The sequence below is a fragment of the Poecilia latipinna genome, unplaced genomic scaffold (assembly GCF_001443285.1).
Source record: "Poecilia latipinna isolate Pla-1442-1.1 unplaced genomic scaffold, P_latipinna-1.0 Scaffold975, whole genome shotgun sequence".
In the NCBI taxonomy this organism is placed as follows: Eukaryota; Metazoa; Chordata; class Actinopteri; order Cyprinodontiformes; family Poeciliidae; genus Poecilia; species Poecilia latipinna.
The window spans coordinates 502970-522367 of NW_015113591.1; the positions used below are offsets into that span (position 1 = coordinate 502970).

The 19398-nt window shown below is 41.2% G+C and overlaps 3 protein-coding genes across 5 annotated transcripts in view; 1 reads left to right on the forward strand and 2 right to left on the reverse strand.

Annotated features, from left to right (window-relative positions):
* Positions 1-816: 816 nt before the first annotated feature.
* nsun4 (NOP2/Sun RNA methyltransferase 4) lies at positions 817-5680 on the reverse strand. Its single transcript, XM_015050121.1, has 8 exons — positions 5529-5680; positions 4652-4865; positions 4148-4328; positions 3885-4039; positions 3622-3782; positions 3422-3546; positions 2183-2315; positions 817-2067 (listed from the first exon to the last, which is right to left on the reverse strand). The coding sequence occupies exons 1-8, from the start codon at positions 5622-5624 to the stop codon at positions 1924-1926; spliced, it is 1209 nt and encodes a 402-aa protein (XP_014905607.1). The 5' UTR covers positions 5625-5680; the 3' UTR covers positions 817-1923.
* A 113-nt stretch (positions 5681-5793) lies between these two features.
* On the forward strand, positions 5794-8435 carry LOC106958296 (cytochrome b-c1 complex subunit 6, mitochondrial-like). Its single transcript, XM_015050122.1, has 4 exons — positions 5794-5951; positions 6284-6337; positions 7226-7387; positions 8134-8435. Exons 1-4 carry the CDS (start codon positions 5904-5906, stop codon positions 8164-8166), a joined length of 297 nt encoding a protein of 98 aa, XP_014905608.1. The 5' UTR covers positions 5794-5903; the 3' UTR covers positions 8167-8435.
* A 3146-nt stretch (positions 8436-11581) lies between these two features.
* pif1 (PIF1 5'-to-3' DNA helicase homolog (S. cerevisiae)) overlaps positions 11582-19398 on the reverse strand; it is a 14384-nt gene continuing 6567 nt past the window's right edge. For all 3 annotated transcript variants that reach the window (XM_015050079.1, XM_015050080.1, XM_015050078.1), the window contains exons 6-13: positions 18163-18277; positions 17743-17849; positions 16398-16537; positions 15810-15916; positions 15639-15726; positions 14336-14481; positions 11981-12172; positions 11582-11843 (exon numbers count right to left, since the gene is read on the reverse strand). In XM_015050079.1, coding sequence (XP_014905565.1) covers positions 11805-11843; positions 11981-12172; positions 14336-14481; positions 15639-15726; positions 15810-15916; positions 16398-16537; positions 17743-17849; positions 18163-18277 — 934 coding nt within the window. In that variant the 3' untranslated portion in view covers positions 11582-11804. The remainder of the gene's footprint in view (positions 11844-11980; positions 12173-14335; positions 14482-15638; positions 15727-15809; positions 15917-16397; positions 16538-17742; positions 17850-18162; positions 18278-19398) is intronic.

Consider the following 19398-nt stretch of genomic DNA (forward strand, 5'->3'; position numbering starts at 1 on the left):
TAAAAGGGTTGTAGGAGAAAGATTATTTTCTCAACATGATTTGAGTTTACAGTTACATCTGAAAAAACCTCAGCTGTTCAGTATTGCTGTATTCGGCTTTCTCTTTCTCATCTCCTAATGAGCCGCTCCATGTTTGGAGAAAACCAAACACATAGGACCTAGTCTGACTGTCTTCCACTCCATTCTCATCTCCCAATTTAAATTCAACTGGAGAAACTGATTCAATAGAAGAAATCCCACACAGAGCACTGAAGGGAGATGAGAATCAAGCAAAATTGAATAAGGTAATGCTAGGCTACTACTTCTGTATTGATGGTCCAACATTCTGATGACTGGTTAATTAGGTAGCTGTCATTCAGAGCAGAACGGTGAATTTTTCCCCATTTTGTTTTTGCAGCATTGTTACGGTTTAGGTTGCCATGTTTGTAGTTCCTGCTGGGCGCGGTGGCGGTAACTGTTAACCCCCAGCAGCTGGAATCTTCTCTGCAGTTGCCAGTGCTTCACCTGCAGACGTGAAACTCCACACACACACACACACACACACACACACACACACACACACACACACACACACACACACACACACACACACACACACACACACATCCTGCCTGATCACACTGATGGATTCAAATCATTAAAGTGTTCATCAGACTGCACTGGGAGCTCAGTTATATTGCTTATAAAGTTAGGTCATAATGTTTGATTTTTATGGCTGTATGTCTGTCACACAGCGGCGTGTGTTGAAGACTATTAGAGCGCTTTACATGTTTATTAAAAGCATTATATTTGAAAACACAACAGAAGCAAGGCTGTGTAGTTAAATCCATAATATTCATCTTTTTAATACACAGCATAACGCAGGCTTACACACACAGACACAAACGCACAGCGCCTCATTGGCTAATTCAATAATAAAGCAGGCAGCCGGTGGAGTCTGCAGAGAGTAACTCATCTCTAACCGTCTGCCATCTCCTGAGCGCTAAAACATGGAAATTTATGGAGGAGCCCATCGGAAACACATATTTACAATACGTTTAGGTAATCACAAGAGCCATCCGAGGGACCAACGCATCCGGTACAAAAAAAATATATAGTTTTTATGTGTCATTAATTCCCTCTGCATTCCCAGATACATGCCCCCTTTTTGCCACAGTAATACAGTAATCACTCACAATCGCACAGGAAATTATCTGCACTCATCTGTGGAATAAACAGCGGCGGGGCAGGAGAGAGGGCGAGCCAGCCCATTTTAGCTCTCTGCTGCCTCTTTAATGTTCATCTGGGAGCCGCATGGCTGGCGTCCCGTCCCCGCCGCACCGCACCGAGCTGCTTAATGACGATGGGATGCGGATTCATCTGATCTCATCAAATATACAGTACTAGATATATATGTATTCTCTCACACATGCAGGCATACACACACCTTTTTTCACGCTACATTGCCTAGCCAGGACAGCACACAGGGTCATCGGCGGTGTGATGGCAGACGGCCCCTGAACGTCTCCCATTAGGCGGTGATGAGAGGAAGCGCCTCACCTCTGACTGATGCTGATGCAAAATGGAATCAGCCCTGCTACAGTAATGGAAGTTGCACAGATTCAGATGTAAAAAGCCAAATGGTCAAAGAAGTTCTGAGCTGCCTTTTCATTATCTTCTGCTTCTGTGGAGAAACACGCAGCATTATGAGGCAAAGCCATCAAACCTGATGAATAACCACAGAACAGCGCTGCAGAAGAGCTGCACACCGGGCAGATAGTTTACCGCCCCCTGGTGGTTGCAGAATACATCAAGCACCTTTACTGCTTAGCTACTGTGGACATCTACAGGAGAAAAATAACACTGCAGGTGAATCCCAGAGGAAAAAGATCTGGGATGAAAGTGGAAAGATGTTTGTTGTGTTTTGTGTCCACAAAGCAGAGTTTAGGTGAGTCTCCTTAGCTTGCACAGGTAAATGGGTCCAAAGTTAGCAGCTAAGTGCGGGATGACCATCTCACCCAGGTGGAGGTTAGGAGCAAAGTGAAATGTATTGCTAAACATCTGAGCCAGAGGGCGGAGACAGATGACCTGATGAGGGAAAGGGAGAAAAAAATAAACATTAGTGCCTTAATATTTAGTGTATTTAATGAGTCTATGCGGAAGTCTTCCATCATTCCTCTGCTTGTGTGGTTGATCCACAGACCTGAAGCTGGATGCCGTGCTGCTCCTCAGCCAGCTGGACAGCTTGTTGCACCACAGCCTGGTTCTGGTTGGCAGAGAGGGTGCAGGTGGAATACAGAACGTCGCCTCCAGGACAAGCAGCCAGGATTCCCGCTCTACACAGGAAGCACACACTTAGATTACAGCTGCACCTGATTAACAGTAGTCCTATAGCTCTGATGAACTGTATGTGTATGATCAACTAATCAATTCAATAATAGTTTTTTTTTATTTTATTTTTTTTATTTTTCATAGAAACATGGTAAAGGTATTAAGAGCCATATCTGATTTGAATTCAGTTCTGGGAAAACAGATTTCTTCCGTTTCTTGAATGCTTTTTTTAAAGATTTTTTCCAGCTCCAGTGACCTTTGGCTGGCCAGACAGGAATGCCAGTTATAGGAGGGGGAAGACATGTGTCAAAGGTCAACCGGCCAGGAATCAAACCTGTGACGTCCTCATGGAGGACCGAGGTCTCTGAATATGGGTCACATGCTTTTCCCCTGCACCACCATCACACACTTTAACATCAGTCAAAATCAATTATATGAGGATTTCATTTCTAAACAATAAAAGTCAAACTAACTGGCCCAGTGTGAAAAAGCAAAAAAATTAAATAAAATAAAAATAGCGTGGTTGTGCCCTGAGTGCATGACGACAATTTGGCTTAAAATGATCACTGCCAATCATCTGTCATCCGCTGTGCAAACTGCTTCCATGTTTTATTGTTGCTAAACTTAAGTGATTCTGAAAGCGAGAGTTTGAATGAGAAAGTGAGACATTTTGTTTAAAATAATTTTTAAAGAATTTTTTTTCTTAAAAAAAAAAAACAAAACAAAAAAAAGAACTTAAGGAATTCATTTTTAAAGAATTCATTTTGCATCTCACCAGAGATTTTTTTTTTATTGTGCAAATTCACTTAAGGGAAAAGGTTAGATTTTCCTAAACTGTTCAATGTGAGATTATGCTACGGGAATAAAGATTATTTTTAGGTTTTTTACACCTCTTTACAGGACAATATTATTACAGTGAGTTTGATCACTGTCCAGGTAGACACTGTGACAAGACAGCTGCAGAAGCGTTCCTGACGATTATTACCATGTGAAGCTAGCGGGAATAAGGAATCACTGGGACATGTGACATTATGTTTGCATATTTGGCATTTAATCATCAGTGGTTGATGATTAAATGTTTGGTCTGTTTCTGTGTTTCTGTCATTCTTACAGCAGAAGCTGCGCCTGCAGCTGTGGTAGGCTCCGCCTTTCTCCGACTCTGCTCCTGCTGAATATGTTGTTGTCGTCATCCATGAGGGAATGTCTGTCTGTGGTGCAGGGGACGTCAACAAGGACCTGAAGTGAAGCTGGTATCAGATCAGTGTGTCACCAGAGTAACAGGAAGAAGATGATTGAGTGACCTGGGCTTACTCTATCGAAGGAGTTCCTTTCGATCTCCCCCCAAATGGTGCCGTCAAACGATGTGATGCGCAGTTTGTCATCGGTCAGAAGCGCTTTCGGAACATAGCTGTGCAGAACCCGTTTCAATCGAGACGTTCGAGACACGGACAAGTCGTTGGCACACAAAAACCCTGGGGCATAAAAACGACACAGTGGATAATTGTCGGAGGAGCCAGGAGACTAACCAGACTGGGTAGAGTTTGATGAAGAGTGGCTTAGAGCAGGACACTCACTGACGGACTGGGTCTGAAGTAAAGCCAGGGCCTTTCCACCCGGAGCGGCGCACAGATCCAGAACTGTGTGACTCTCCTGAACATCCAGCGCTAGACAAGGCAACATGGACGCCGCATCCAGCAGGTAGTAACTCAACAAACCAAACTTGTCAGGTCTTAAGATAACAGGAGAGAAGTGAGATTCAGACAACACTTCATGTGTTGAGGTCGTCCTGATTTTATCTGCGCGCCGATAAATCGGACTGTACAAGACCTTCGCTCACCTTGCAGGCCTGAACCGTGTGATATCTCCTCTCGGAAAAACCAAGCACCTGATATTGGGACTGAGCCGTAGAGGAGAAGGCTGCCGAATACCACCACCATGAGTCACTGTAGACACACTGCTGGAGTCTTCTTCAGGTCTAAGCTCAGAGTGGTGATCAGCAGAGGCCGGAAACATGAAGGCTGCAAAAATTGGAGGATTCATTGGAGAACAAAAGTCACACTTAATGCTGAATTGTACTCTGTCCTCCATGTTTTTCTTGGACAGAAGTGTCTTCTTCACTTCATGCCACATGGCTGTTTTGCAACACTTTATTGCCTCACTGTGCATGAAAATGCCCCCACAGCCACCTGCTGCCAATGCTGGAGTAAGCTCTGCACCAGAGCCTGCGTGGTTCTCTGCAACACTTCTCAGTAGGAGATTATCATGGAGCTTGTGTTTTGAAGCTGTGTGTACTACATCATCGGATGTCGCAGCGAAGATTGGAAATGAAATGCACACCTACCCTCTCCATTGCTTATGAAATCTTTGCATCCCTGACCTTGGAGTTCTTCCACATCTGGATTATGGGAGAAATGATTGAGCAGGGCTCCATACTTCCTCTCTGACAGCAGGGCCACTCGGATTGAGGGCCAGAGCGCCCCCAGCTGGGCGCTGTAGGTGGCATCGAAGTGCTGGAGAGCCATTCTGGTGGGAGGCTGCTTGGGTTGTGTGGCAGCCTGTAGGAGAGAAAAGAAGAAACACATTTAGCAATAATCCTGAGTTAACTTCATGACCAACTGACAGGTCTTTTTGAATGACAAAAAAAAGACATGAAAAATACAAGTTCATAGATATATAAGGTTCTAATGTGACTTGATAATTTCATAAAATCATAAAGGATATGAAATTTTATTGAAATATAAAAGGCTGTCTTGTATTTTTTTTTTCAGACAAACTGAACTGGGCACATTATAACAGCCAGAAGAGAACGTCTATGCTTTGTGGTTAAGTATCAAAAGCTAAATCATTTCCAGTAGCTTCTTTTACATATGTTAAATATGTAAGTTATTAATTTTCTGATCCACCCTCACTCGCTCGAGCTCCACACAAAAATAAAAAAATCACCTGATTTGATTTTATACACACATTTTGTACACATCATTCAAGAAATATTATTATCTTCTCTCCAAAAAACTGTTATGGTTATTATGCCAGTCACATGTTAGAATTGGTGGATCGGAACGGAGTACTTGTCACTGTCCAAACTCCGCCCACCCTGAACACTGCTTCGCCGGGTGATAATTGGTGCGAACCCACTGACTCGAACCCCTTAAAATAAAAGTTTTCTCAGACACAAAACACTAAAAGCTATTTTGTTTGCCTGTTTTTTGGTGACTTACCCATTTTCCTTTCACTCGGTGTCGCTTAGAAGTCAGGGCTCTCAGGTCTTTAACCCTACTAAATATCACTCTGGAAGTATCCAGGAACAGCCCCATCACGATGTGCTACAACTTTTTTCATCCGACGGATCCTTTGCACCCTTCTAAAACAGTTCCGCGCTTCCTGTTTTCACTAAGGCGGGACTCAGGCAAACTCTGTATGTGATTAGACAAAATAAACGTCGATAAAACATTTCAGCCAATAGAAAACTGTAGACGGAGAGAGCGTTCTACTCGTTTCCGGCGTGTGACCGACCTCGCGTCCTCGAACAGGGACTTCAGTTCAGGCTTTCACTTCAGGTAGCTGATTTGTTGGCAAGTTTCAAACTCGCAGAAATGGTTGTCGAGAAAAAATTGCTCACGTCCGGAGACCCCGACGAAGAGGTACAGTAAATAGACAAATATATGTAAACAGGAGCCAAATTAAAATAGTGTACCGGTTTGTGTAACCTAATAGCTCAGCGGTGGACCGTATAAGCGAAGGGTCAGCCCTTAAACTGGAACAACTATAACATAGAAAGATATGTTAATATCGACTCTGGTTAAGCGAAGTCAGGGCAAAGATATCCGAATTTAGAGATTAGATTTATCTATGAATAGTTAATAAAAGATGGCTCCCAGGGAGTTTTAAAATGTCAGTGTAAGTTCACCTTGAGTTCTTGAATAGGCTTTTATTTCAGTTTAAACTGACTGGAATTCTTCTTGCCGTTGAATAGGAGGATGCTCCTGCTGAGGAAGAAGAGGAGGAAGAAGAGGAGGAAGAAATGGTGGTAAGTGTATTTAAATTATATCAGTCTCAGTTGGACGGAAGCAGATGACTGGCTGCTGAAGAACAGGGACAGAAACACATATGCAGGAGGGAGATGGAGTGTTTTTCCATACCATACTAACTTTATTTATAAAGCACTTTAAAACAGCCACAGCTGATACAGTGCTGTACATTAAAAGACAACATAATTAAAAATAAAAAAATATGTGTGTGCTTTCACACTAAACTTCAGCATTTGTTTTCTTCAATTCATTAAATTCACATTTTCTAGAAACTCTTTGTTCCTTACCACAATTCTCTAGTTTATAGAGGATTCCACATGTGTTCAGCTGCCTAAAAGCTAAACACATGTTCAGTCTAAAATAATTAACATATTTCATATCACCACACAAACCTAAGACCACCTATTACAGATTTGATTGTAAAAGCTTCATCTGGAAATCGATTGATGATTCCAATACTTTGCTTTGTAAAATCATGTCTGTATGGCACAATTTTACTTTGTTACTGCAGACAATGCTGTAACAAATGTTTCTTAATTGGTTAATCCAAAACTGATCACCAGTTCAACCATACACTGCATTGATAAGTCCAGCAGAAAGGGTTTTAGCTTTTCACATGTTGATGTATTTTTTTAATGCAGATTCATCCTTTGCTACAAATTATAGAGTTCACTAATGGAATGCTGTTATTGTATTTTAGGCAACAAAATGTTTTATTTTTTAAAAAGCAATATAATTACATTTATTTACATCTTTTAATGCATTTCAAATATTTTATAATAAAGGCCGTAACGAGGCACTGTCTGCTTCTGGCTGAGGGTTAACTCTGGGTCAGAGGGGAAATCATACTGATTTGCTGTTGCCATTCCGTCTCTGGTACCTTCCAGGACCCCTTGGAAACGATACGATCCAAATGTGAGCAGACTGAGCACTGTGTGCACCTGAAGGAGCTTCTGGAGGTGTGTGAAGCCAGGGTCAGCTCCAGGTCCAGCACTACGGAGGAGTGCACAGAAGAGCTCTTTGACTTCCTGCACGCACGGGACCACTGTGTAAGTGTTACAGCAGTTTGAACTACAGAGAAGTTTGGAGAGACTGAGCTTTACTAGCAGAGCTGCTACTCGTATCTGTTTTTGTTCAAATCTATCACTAGAAAATAATATTTTGTTCTACTTTTTTACAGTTTTAGCTTTTACATCTAACCAATTAAAATACAAAGTTTTGCTCACAAGAGTATGTATGACTAAAGTGCCACTTGACAAAAATAAAGCTCTTGATTCTGCTTTTGCAAATAAAAAGCCACACACATTCAGAATGTCATATGATGAGAATGAATTGGAAACTAAATAAAACTGATATCAGTTCAGCCAGAGTTTAAGTCCAAAAGAAGATTATTTCTTTTCCTTTTAGTTAAAGGCAAACACTGCAAGTCGCAACTATGAACAGACGAGTGTTTGAGTAGAATTAAATAACTGGTTAAAATTAAACTCACATCCATGCAAATAAAGCAGGAGGAAGAAAATAAAATTATAAAGTCTGCATGTAAAACACATAGTAAGGATTCAGCAGCTGAAAAACAACTGATTCTTCTTTTTTTTAAGCTCACCAGCAGCCAGGAAAAAAAACAAAAACTAAAAACAAAGCAAACAAAAAAAAAACTTGAAGTCCTTCAGTACATTTATTGGTTGAGAACAGAAGCTCAGGTCTCTAATCCTCTCTGAACACGCTGAAGATGCTGAAGCTGATTTTGATTGAGTGTGTTTCAGTAAAGAATCTAATCACGTTTCTCTGCTTTCAGGTTGCACACAAGTTATTCCACAATGTGAAATGACAGTCCCCCCCTCCTCACCCAGTGCAGCTGTAGGATCCTGATCAACTAAGCAGCCACCATGATGCATGCTTCCCATAATCATGTTAGACTTAATGCATGTCCTCTATAATCATGTGCTCTATTATTCATCAACACTGCTGCTCCCATCCCTGGTGCAGCAGTGTTAGAAATCAGTCCAGAGTTAAGATGGCGCTCCAGGATGAAACGTTTACCTCAGGGTTTGGCCTTGGAATCACTGTTCCGACTTAGAAATAAATATTTTCCTCTTATCCCTGGTTCCTCGTCAGTCTGTCTGAACATGTCATTCTTTTATTCCTGGCAATGAATAAGTTCATATGAAATTACATTTTTGATTTCAAAGCACTTCTAATGATGCTAGAGATCAACCCCCTTAAATCTTTAACTCCAATTTGAGGATTTCTCAGGGTTTCCCCCAGTGTATTATAAGCCTGGCGGCCCACCATGCTTTACTAGCCATGCCGCCAGGCTAAGCGTTGCTTGTTTACGTTTCAAGGAAAATAAATAGAAAAACAAAAATCGCTTTTTTTTTCCTTCTTTTTTTAATGCCGGGTTGCAAGCGTCTCTGTTGCTCTGAGAATTTCACTAGCAGAGCAGATTTATCCTTAGGGATAGGTTTATAATAGGTTTATAGTTTATGCATTTAAAGCTGACAGCGTGTGGACCAATCACACCGCTGCGCTTTGCCTCGCGCGCTGCCGCTGCTTTACCTCAGCGGAATCGCGCGCGCCTCCTTTCACTCAAACTGGACACAGACTGACCTGTATGGATATTTACATCAACTTACTGTGAGGAATTATGATCCTTTGGAGAACTCTAGGTAAGAGTTTAAAGCCCGCCGCGTTAGCTCTGGTTGCGCAGCTCAATGTGAACCGCAGGAATAACTTGTAGCGAATTCAGAGGCGCGTTGTGGAGTGGTGAGAATGATTTATCTTTCTGAACGAACAATTATATGCGGCGTTTACATCTCAACATACTGCCCAGCGTGTGGCTCTATGTCCGTCTTCCCTGTAAAGTTTATGTCTGTGGTCCCGGTTGGCCGGAGCGTTTGTGGATAACGAGCAGCGCTAACCTGATCATGCAGGTTCAGCCCGGTGAGGAGCTTTAACGCTCTCTCCTCGGAGTCACGCATCACGCTGATTTTATATTATTTTATTAGCAGTAGTATTATTTTTCCGGTTACACGATGCATCAAACCATATCAAATGCGTTGTCTACTTAGAGTTAATGCGCGCGGCCGCACGGAGATCTGAGAAACTCGTGACCGTCAGGCACGGTCGGGTCCCATAAACTCGACCAACCAGAATAGTTTCTGTGACGATTAAAAACTCAACAGACACGAAATGGAAGAGCTACTAAAGCCAAATCTCCCGTTTGTTGCGCATCTCTGTGCAGTGCAGCGGATTTACTCATTGTGCAGGGCCGGTCCAAGGCTGCATGAGGCCTTGCGCAGACTTTAACTTAGGGGCCGTCTAGCTGCTAAAATCATCAGCACCTCTAACAGCTTCTGTGTTAGAGTTAGTGAAATATGGCAGAAGAGAGTAGTTTAATTGACCAGCTTAAAAAGCAATAAGTTATAATCGCAGTTTACTAATTTGTACAGTCAAAGATTAAACTCACAGCATCAGATTGTTGCTATGGTAACAAACCAATCTAAATATGAATATTGTTCTTTGAAGTTTTACAAAGTAAACTTGCCAGCTCCTTAAAATCTTGCATTTAAATGTTAAACAACTTAAAATCTTTTAATTTATGTATGCTGAAATTGAATCAAGTTTAACAGCATTGATAATCTCAATAAACAAGTGTTACATTTATGTATCTGTGGGCTGCTTTAAAATATTAGCATTTATGGGGCCCCTAAAGCTCTTGGGGCCTGATGGAGCTGCTGACTTAATTTTGGATTAAACAGAAGTGCACATTTGTTGTTTTTAGACTAGTTGTGGGTTTAAATAGCATTTCACTGGAGATATTTTCCTGTAACATATAATTACACAGTAATACTTTAATATTTTCTGTCAACTTAACATCTTTTAATACAAAAACACGGTAGACCACCGGTTGACCACCTCGACACCCCCACCATCGGGCTTAGCAAGTTTTCTGGGGGAAACCCTGTTTCTGCAAAGGCAAAACAGCCTAATCACGCTACAGATCATGCTTAATTTTAAGCCTTGAAGTCTGAGGCCAACATGCAACAAACATCTGCATCACATTGTTTTAAAAATTGTACACTTTATCAGTTTCAGAAAAGTTCTTCCACATTAACCTGAACAAATCCACCCGTTGGTGTCGTTTCAAACATGCTAAACCCATAGGGGGCAGTGTAGCACAAAACAAAGACCTATGAACGAATTGGATTGCTTCAAAACTTCCTGTTAGGAAGTTGTGGTTGCTAACAGGCACATCTTTAATTGTGCCTCCTGGCACAATTAAACATGTGTGTATGGTTCATTTGTGTGGCCATACTTTTAGAGCATTATGATACAAAGTTAATAAAACAAGACAATCTCAGTTGTCAAAGTATGTGGATATATTGGTGCCTGTAATGCACAAGACTCAAATCTCCATTTTTGTTAGAGTTTTTCTAATCATTTTTAGTGATAAACAGTTTTCATGTGGATGAAAAGCCCAAATGCATAAGAATTTATTCATTTTTCCAGAATTTCTGTTACGTGTGGACCAGGCACCTTGTTTTGCCTTGTTGCTGAAAATGTACTATATAAATAAAATTATCTTTACGCCTTAATTTTTCTCTATGCAACATTCCACAATAACATTGTGAAGTTACTTATATACAACTACATACTACATACTTTTGGCTAACTCCAGTGTGGCCGGCCCTTGATAAAAGGCCGTCTGGTTAGGGTGTCACCAGTCAATCCAAAACACATGAAGCGTTTTCAGAGGCGTGTGTCTGAGCCAGTCCTGCCCAGTCAACTGAATTTACTGAAAGGTCAACCCAAACCAAGCTGCAGAAATGTTAAAGACGATTAGTGGAAACACAATTCACTTCATGGCAAAGTCTGAAGACTTGTTTACAATTTTTGTTAATATAAAAATTGTGTCTTCGGAAAATGTCAGCCATTTTGCAGTAAAAGGCTAACCAAATGTGGCAAAAGTGACACCGGATTCAGTGACTTTGCTGTTCACACCATCTTTGATTTATAAAGTTTTTTTTCCCCAGAATTGTTAAACTTTTACTTTTCCTGAATTGCCTTAGATTTTACATAAAGCCTGTGAAGCTGTTGAGTCGCTTTAGTTCAGATTTTAAGCTACTCAAATAATCACCATAAAGCCAAAGTGGTAAATCCAGTTATTTCTGGCTGCCATACACATGACAGCATTTTCATAAACTCTTACATACTCAATTATTTCTCGTTCGTGCAATCTACATGACGACAAGACTTTGTTAGTAGGGCTAAAAGTTTATTTAAATACAAACCTCAATAAATTACAAATCATAACATGATTTAAAAACAAAAAATAAAAACTGCAAGTTGCAGAAATGAGCTGCAGGTGGCAGTGGAACTCATCCAATGAGTTAAGTAAAATTCAGATTGTATTAAAAGCATTAGTCATGCACATGGTGCATAGTGGCTCAGGAGATGCAGATGCTCCTAAGTATTTTCTTTATTGTAGAAATCATCCACGGAGGCCTGCAGGGAAAACCCACTCAATCAGTTCTGAACACAAAAACATCACAATTCTCACTTTCTGGAAACTTGGTGACACTGAAGATGAAATCTTTTAGTCAAGATCAAACTTTGGGAGACGGGGAGAGCTCCGCACTCACCTGCATGAGCAGCCGCTCCTTCCTCAGCTTCTTGTAGAAGAGGAGAACATCTGGATCCGCCCGGACAACATGGGGGTCAAAGTCCATGACCCTGAGGCCCTCCAGGCTTCGAGCTCGAGACAGGGCCACGTAGGCCTGGCCGCTCTCAAACACCCGAGCCAGGGAAATCTCCACGCAGTCCAGAGTCATTCCCTTCACAAGAAACACAGACAAGGAATAAACTGGCTGTTCAACATGAGCAACACACTCAGCAGGGGGAACAGCGAGAGAGCAGCACTTCAATATCTAATGAATCTGAAGCCGTTTTCTAGTTGAGACTCGAATCAGGATAAAAAAAAAATTAAAAAAAGTCTTTATCAAAGTGGATTATTACACTGTGTCTCCACAACTTCCCCATTTTGAAAATGCACCAGAAGATGATGCAACATTCAGAATTCACAGGCATGAACTAGCACTCCACATTCCTTCTTTATGTAAGCTACCAAGCCACATTTCCGGTGAAGGTATGCAAAATTTACTTATAAAGTCAGGCCTGATTGCAGCAGGATATTAGACTAAAAGAAAAAAAAAATCCAGCATTTAACCGGTGCAGTTACTCAGCAGGTTAAGACAGTACCATATTAAAACAACCCAGCGGCACAGTTACCCTAAATTCCTCAATTAAATGATTGCAACTGAAGCATCATTTGTGAACTTGTAATTAATAAGCCATGACCAGTTTTTCCATAACACAGCGCGATGCTAGGAGGTTAAAGGGGCAGTATTATGCGTTTTTTTTTAGGGACATAGTGCCATTTTATTGGACTATCAAGTAAGTATGTTCACTTCAGTTGTTAAAAAAATGCTATGTCAAATGTGACAAAAGAAGTTTTACTTTATAACTTAACAGCTTGAAATTGGGCCTGTCGTTTTAAAACGTTCTCTGAAACTCCGCCTTCAGGAAGACGTCTCCTCTATTCACTCTTTAACAAGGTTTTCTCCAGCTTTGCTCTGACTTGCACTTGGTTGGGCCCTACCAGGCATTTTGAACAGTTGAATGGTTGCCATGGAGATTAAATGGTTTCTCAAACATGCATGAAAGAATCAAAACAACACTTAAGGTTTTTTTTCTAATGACAGAATAACATAACATGATGTAAAGCTCAAAAAGTCGGTTTTACATAACACTGCCCCTTTAAGTGCTACGATCCATAAGGTAACACCACTTCATTTGTTCAGTTTAAAGTTCCAGACACTTTTGTCAGACACTTGTAAATAAATGCATTTCTACCGCAGGTCACTGTTGATGTGAGGAGCGGCCGTATCGAGACCCAAAGTCGGCCTTACAAGACCTAACGGGGTAGATGGAGTTGTTCCCTGTAGGAAATCAAATTTTTCTGATTGTGAAATTAGAATTTCCCAGTTCCGACTACAACTGGAATACAGGCCAAGTCTCCTGGTGCAGAAGCTGCCATCACTCTCCCCTCATGCTCAGTTTTACTGCAACTATTGGATTTCTACTCTAGAACCCATCTTAAATACAGAGTAGAAAACAAAAAAGGTAATTTAAATTCTGTTGTGAATTGTGTTATATCTGCAGACACCTGCGCTGTAGACCACCCCTGCTCCCAGTGCTCACAACCAGTGATCCCAATTATCCAGAGTGCCTCTTTCTCCATTCTCCAGCCAATTATTGGGGTCAGGATGTAGTAGCAGCAGCGGCTGCTGGGTGAAACAGTCATTTCCTTTCCAAATATATTTGTTGCCACCAATATCACCTCTTCTCCCCCCTCTCCCAACCAGCAATAGGATATAGAAACACTTGGCAGGAGCACTGCCAAGAGCAACAGGAAATCAAGAGAAAAAGGAACGTGGCCATGTCTCCAATAGTGTGCTCTGAAAAAAAAGGTGGTTTAGTGGAAGCCAGTCAGGAACCAATATGAGTCCCCTGAAACTAGTTATCAATAGCTGGAGTAAAGACACAACACAGAGTGGTGTGATAAACAAGTCCTCCAACCACAAGAGTCAAAAGATTCAGAGAATCATTTTCAGTTGTCCTTCTCTGTTGATGAGGATGGGAACAAAGAGGAAGCAGTTATAAGCAAACTTATTCACTCTCTCTGTCAGACGTTGAGTCTCCTGCTGAACTATAGATGGGGAAAAAAAAAAAAAAAATCACTGAATTCAAGTAAAATTCATTTTTCCCATAAGTGAAAATAATCTGCCAGTGGAACTAGTACTTTATGACTATAAAGAATTATTTATTTAAAAAAAAAAAAAAGCTCTTAGAAATTTACAAAACTAAGATATATGCAGTAGAAACTAGATAACTACTTGGTCAGACTTGTGTTTTTGCAGTGCAGATGCTGGACTCACCTGGCTCTTGTGGATGGAGATGGCCCAGGCCAGTTTCAGCGGTAGCTGCTGTCGGCTCAAATGGATCCCGCCGGTGGATTTAAACACCCAGCGCTCTGGCTTCAGCACCTCCGTGACCCCACACAGGAAGCGCACACGTGGGAATCCTGACAACAAACGAGGGAGATCAGTGGATCAGGAAAAAGTCTTCTCTATTGGCACAACATGGAGTCGTTGACAGGCAGCTGTTTGCTTCATGTACAGACTTTACAACAATCTCTCATACAGAGCAGGCATGAAGCGACAGTGGGGAGGAAGAACTCCCCTTTTAACAGGAAGAAACCTCCAGCAGAACCAGAACCAGGCTCAGTATGAGCTGCCATCAGCCACAACCAACTGGAGGTTCAAGAAGAGCAGAAGGCAAAAGAAGAGACTGATGTAGAATTATTTTTGATGCTCACGAAAGTAAAAACCACCTCAGAATCTTCACTTTCTCCCCCCCCTCTTTATCTTCATTTTAAAGTCACACTGTCTGTCAAATCACTTTGGATCCAATATTTAGATTTTTTAATCTGACGGTGTTCCTGGACCAGGTTCTGCCAGCCCCGCTGGTACAACCCACTTAAAAATGAAGATTATTTAAATGTGTCTGTGGCAGTTTACCCAGAACTGTTCCATTAATTAACACTGAGACAGGCTTGTGGTTTTCTGCTCTAACAGAAAACCACACAGCTTTAGGGTTCAGTGAGATAACTACAACAGCAACAATCAATACGAGTTTGATGGCGAACAAGAAAATATGTTTGGTAGAAAAACAACAACTCTACGGGTCCCTTCATTTCCAAATCTCACAACATGGTGTCAAGTAAGGATTCTGTTTTTAATAGTGGGGTACAAAGTTTAGGAACAATAATAAAGACAATTGGTTTAATGATTAAATTGAAATCTCTACCTCTCCTGTCTGAACGTTACAAACAAAAGGTCAGTACATTTATAAAAGCCAGCAAAAAATGTAAATTCTGAAGTTTATTTTGTTCTAAATTAAGCAGGTTCAGCTGATCTCCTGGAGCTGCAACGTTGTTGAATGGAGCCACTACTGTCACAGTGATGAGCCTACTCTCTGTCATCACTGTGGCATTCTGAACACTTTTGTTCTCCCACTGAAAGAACAAAAGCTAATTTTAATTCAATGAAAATATGAGGAGCTTTTCTGTCACACACTGACAAGTGGGGGGGGGGGAACAAACTTGACTTTTAATTGTGCTCCTGTTCAAGTACTGTGCCAACAGAAGAAAAAAAAAAAACAAAACAAACTGATCCAAACCTTGTTTTCCTGAGTCGAATGACTCCACCACTCCCCTGGCGCCGTTCACCAGACCTCGAGCTACATCCAGGTTTTTGGTCAGCATGACCTTTTGGGATGCAAAAAGGTTTTAAAAAGTGGTTTTATTCAAACGGAGTCAATCTCAGCAGGAGACATTGAGTTGAAGTCTACCTGGGCTCCCACTTTCAGCTGGATCAGCCTGCTGACTGGGCTGTGAGCATCTATGGTCCTCACCAGCTCTGGGTCGCTGTCTAGAGCCTCAAACGCCCGCGACGACCCTGCAGGACGAGGAGAAACGCTTTGGTTACAGTAGGTCACTGACAAAAAATGCACACTAAAAAATAAATACTGAAAGCCCCCCTCCGCCCCTGCCATCTTATTAAAAGGGGTTTTGATGAAATTGTATCTTACAAAATTAAAAAGATTCCAGAACTAGGGGTGGGCGATACAAGCATCAAAGGCACAAATACTGTTATTGCAAAAGATCATCTTTTGAAATGGGCTTCTTCAGGATGCTGCTTCAAGAAGTGATTTGTATCACCAAACTGCACATAAAAAAAGCATAATTAAATGCAGTTGCTATTTTCTGATTGATACTCTAGTGGCACAGTGGAGAAAATTTTCAATAATTATCGGTTTTGTTCCTCCCCAATTAGCAAACACCTGGAGGAACAGCGCATCAGAGCTACTTCTCAGTGCAACGCCGGTAAAGACGTCGTTTAAGGGGTTAATGGAGGAGCAGGCAGTTAGCATTCAGACCTGGCAGCTGCTGGAGTTTGTTCTGATTGGTGAGCTCCACGTCATCCTTGTGCGTACACAGCCTGGTGGCCAGAATCCCGTCGCGCTCTATCTGATGGTAGGCGCTCTTCAGCAGTGTGGCTGTGACTTCCTCCGACACCCTGAGTTATTGTGACACAGAACATTTCCTTCAGGAAAAGCTCAAACTCATACCGGAGATGGAGCTGCTCTGGGTGTAACATTTATAACTTGGAGGGGAGAAAAAAAACAAAAGAATTAAGAAACTAAAATACATTCACCAATTCTAATTCTAGCAGGAGAAGCGAGATCTGTGCCGTCTCATGTTTTGAAACTGTATAAATCCAACATGAAACTTACAAGAAATGAAGAAAACATTCCATAGTCATTACCTGTTAAAGGGAACATGACACGCAAAGCTAAGAGACATATCACACCTCATCCTGTCACAGCTTGTCGATCTCCATGTGGGAATAAAAGCTGTAGGACTTTGTCACTCATTGACAGGGCTTCTGCACATTTCACCAACTTAAATGTATGAATGGAATTTAAGACCTGTATCACCACAAACATTTACTTTAGAAAATTGCATATTATGTCATGCTCTCTACAGCCTTAAACCCCATAGTGCCAAGCTTTTTGGAACATAATGTGCTTAGCCTCTTATGGGTTGGCAACAGAAATGCGCCTATGGCAAAGACAAACATACTCCAGCCAACTGCTGATGAATTTGCCATGATTGGTGGAAAAATAAATAAATAAAAAATAGTTAGCAAGGGTATATTAGCAGCTAATTACCAGTAGCCTCACATGCCTAGTCACAGAACGCAATGAACATGTCTGAACACGATTCAAAGAGTTGCCTGAAGTAGAAATTCCCATGGGAAACAAAAGACAGACATGTAGAATTTAAGACCTTTGATTAAGGCAGGCAAGGCCAACTTATTTAAAAAAAAATGAATTCAAGACATTTTAAGATCTTAATTTTAGATATGCAAATGTAAGACTTTAAAGGGGTAGTATTATGTGTTTTCTAGGCACATAGATGGATAAAACACCACTATCACAAACATGGCAAATGAAATTTGACTTGAAATTGGGCCTCTGTCTCTTTTAAAACTCCTGCGAAACTGAAGCTTGGAAACTGCAGCTCAGAGGAGGAGCTGCGCCTCAAAGGCGGGGCTAAGTCCAACCAGGTGTTGTTCACAGCTGAATGGTTGCCATGGGAGATTAAAGAATTTCTCAAAAAGCCATGAAATGTATTATATAAAGCAGCAGCATCACAATAAATTCCTGTGAGATTGGCTCAGACAGGTATAATGGAGAGCCAACCATGAAGGTGTTTTACCTGCCCACCCTCACTGCCTGCAGGAGGGAGATAAAGTTCTGGTCGGTTTGCCTCCTCACTTCTGTTAGCTCCATGTTGACCTGGATGACCTTCCGCCAACTCCTGGCCTGAAAGTTCACAGATCAGAAGGTTTTCCATGAATTTCCATAATGATTCCCAGAAAATGTGCAAAGGGAAGGAAGATGCTCACTAAAGAACATTGTTTGTATTATTAATAAACACAGACAGCAGCAATGACTCACGTGCACTCAGACCAGCCATAGCATATGCATCCGTATACCAGGAAAAAACAATACTGAGGGTCCTAATCTATTTAACATGTAGCTTTATCTCCAGTAACGAAAATAAGATCCAGTGTAGGTCAGCAGGACTACTGCAGAGCTTCAGCAAATCAGTAAAGAAATTCTGCAGAAGGCCAACCTGGAAGCAGAAGCTGGCCTTTTCCTTTTCTTTAGGAACTGGAGGTAGCTGGAGGAAATCTCCACAGACGATGAGCTGGATGCCTCCAAACGGCTGTGTGGATCTCCTCACCGACCTGACAAGAGACACAGCGAGTTTCAGTTCTACAGTACTGGGTCAGACCTTAACTCATGCAACTTAAATCAGACATGAGAATAATAAAGCCTGTGTTTACAGAAAGGCACTCCCATCAGTCAGGAGGAGTGACTGTTCCATTGTAATTTCAAGCTTTGATAACAGTTGGAGTTAATTTCAAGGACATCAGTTAAACCATTGAAGAAAAAAAGACGTCTTTTAAAACTGAGTTCTCCACTGAGCTTAATTCATTCAGGTTTCTCCCACAAGCAGGATTGTACAGGCTGCTGCGGGCTCTACGTGTCATGAGACTTTTCCTGTACACCAACTTCAGAAAACTGTGTGGGAGCAGAGCTGCACAGAGGCCAGCTGAAACACTAACTTGACAGTTTTAAAACTGTCAAAGAAGTCATAAATTCTGATATGCAGTTAATAGTCCAGGTCTGGTAATCAAACCCAGAACAGCTGTATCGAGGACAGTAACCTCAGCATGCACTTTACCTGCCCTTCTATTCAGCCACAAAGCACAGCTTATAGTGATTATAAAAAAAAAAAAAAGGGATCCACTGGTTAGTCAAAAACGCACCACAAATTCCTTAAATTTCACTTGACAGCTGAGTTCAAAAGTCCGGTTTGTTGCCTGATCAGAGGAACCATGCTCTCTGAGTCAATAATTAAACATGGACTTCCTCAGAGTTTGGTTAAAAAAAAAAAAAATAAAAGTTATATTTTAAACCAATTAATTTATTTTAGGTTCTCTATCTACTGTCTGTAGTACACACACCTATCCTAAACCCAATGGGATTTGAATCCAGGAAACTTTGTGACTGTGCAGTAATTTAGACTCTTTGGAGAACTCCTAATTCTTAAACAGCACAGCTGTACATCTTCTGCATAAAAGCAAGGTATTACTGTCTTCACCAATCAGATTTTAGAAGAATAAAGCATTTGATTCAGAGAATGTGGTAGAAATGGCAAAGATATTATGAAATGTGCCAATACTCTGTCCAAGTGTGTGAAAATATATAGCTAAAAAAAAAAAAAAAAAAAAAAAGGGTTCAAAAACCTTTTATTGCTTTAAACCTTTTTTACCAAAAACAAGAAAAGGACTCCAAATATTAG

Bases quoted from the DNA above. Each gene is read 5' to 3' on its own strand.
- LOC106958296 (XM_015050122.1), top strand. From the start codon at position 5,904: ATGGTTGTCGAGAAAAAATTGCTCACGTCCGGAGACCCCGACGAAGAG. The intron at 5,952-6,283 runs GTACAGTAAATA...GCCGTTGAATAG, and splicing joins CCGGAGACCCCGACGAAGAG to GAGGATGCTCCTGCTGAGGA. The intron at 6,338-7,225 runs GTAAGTGTATTT...GGTACCTTCCAG, and splicing joins AAGAGGAGGAAGAAATGGTG to GACCCCTTGGAAACGATACG.
- nsun4 (XM_015050121.1), bottom strand. From the start codon at position 5,624: ATGGGGCTGTTCCTGGATACTTCCAGAGTGATATTTAGTAGGGTTAAA. The intron at 4,866-5,528 runs GTAAGTCACCAA...TCTCTCCTACAG, and splicing joins ACCGAGTGAAAGGAAAATGG to GCTGCCACACAACCCAAGCA. The intron at 4,040-4,147 runs GTGAGCGAAGGT...TGTTATCTTAAG, and splicing joins ACACGGTTCAGGCCTGCAAG to ACCTGACAAGTTTGGTTTGT.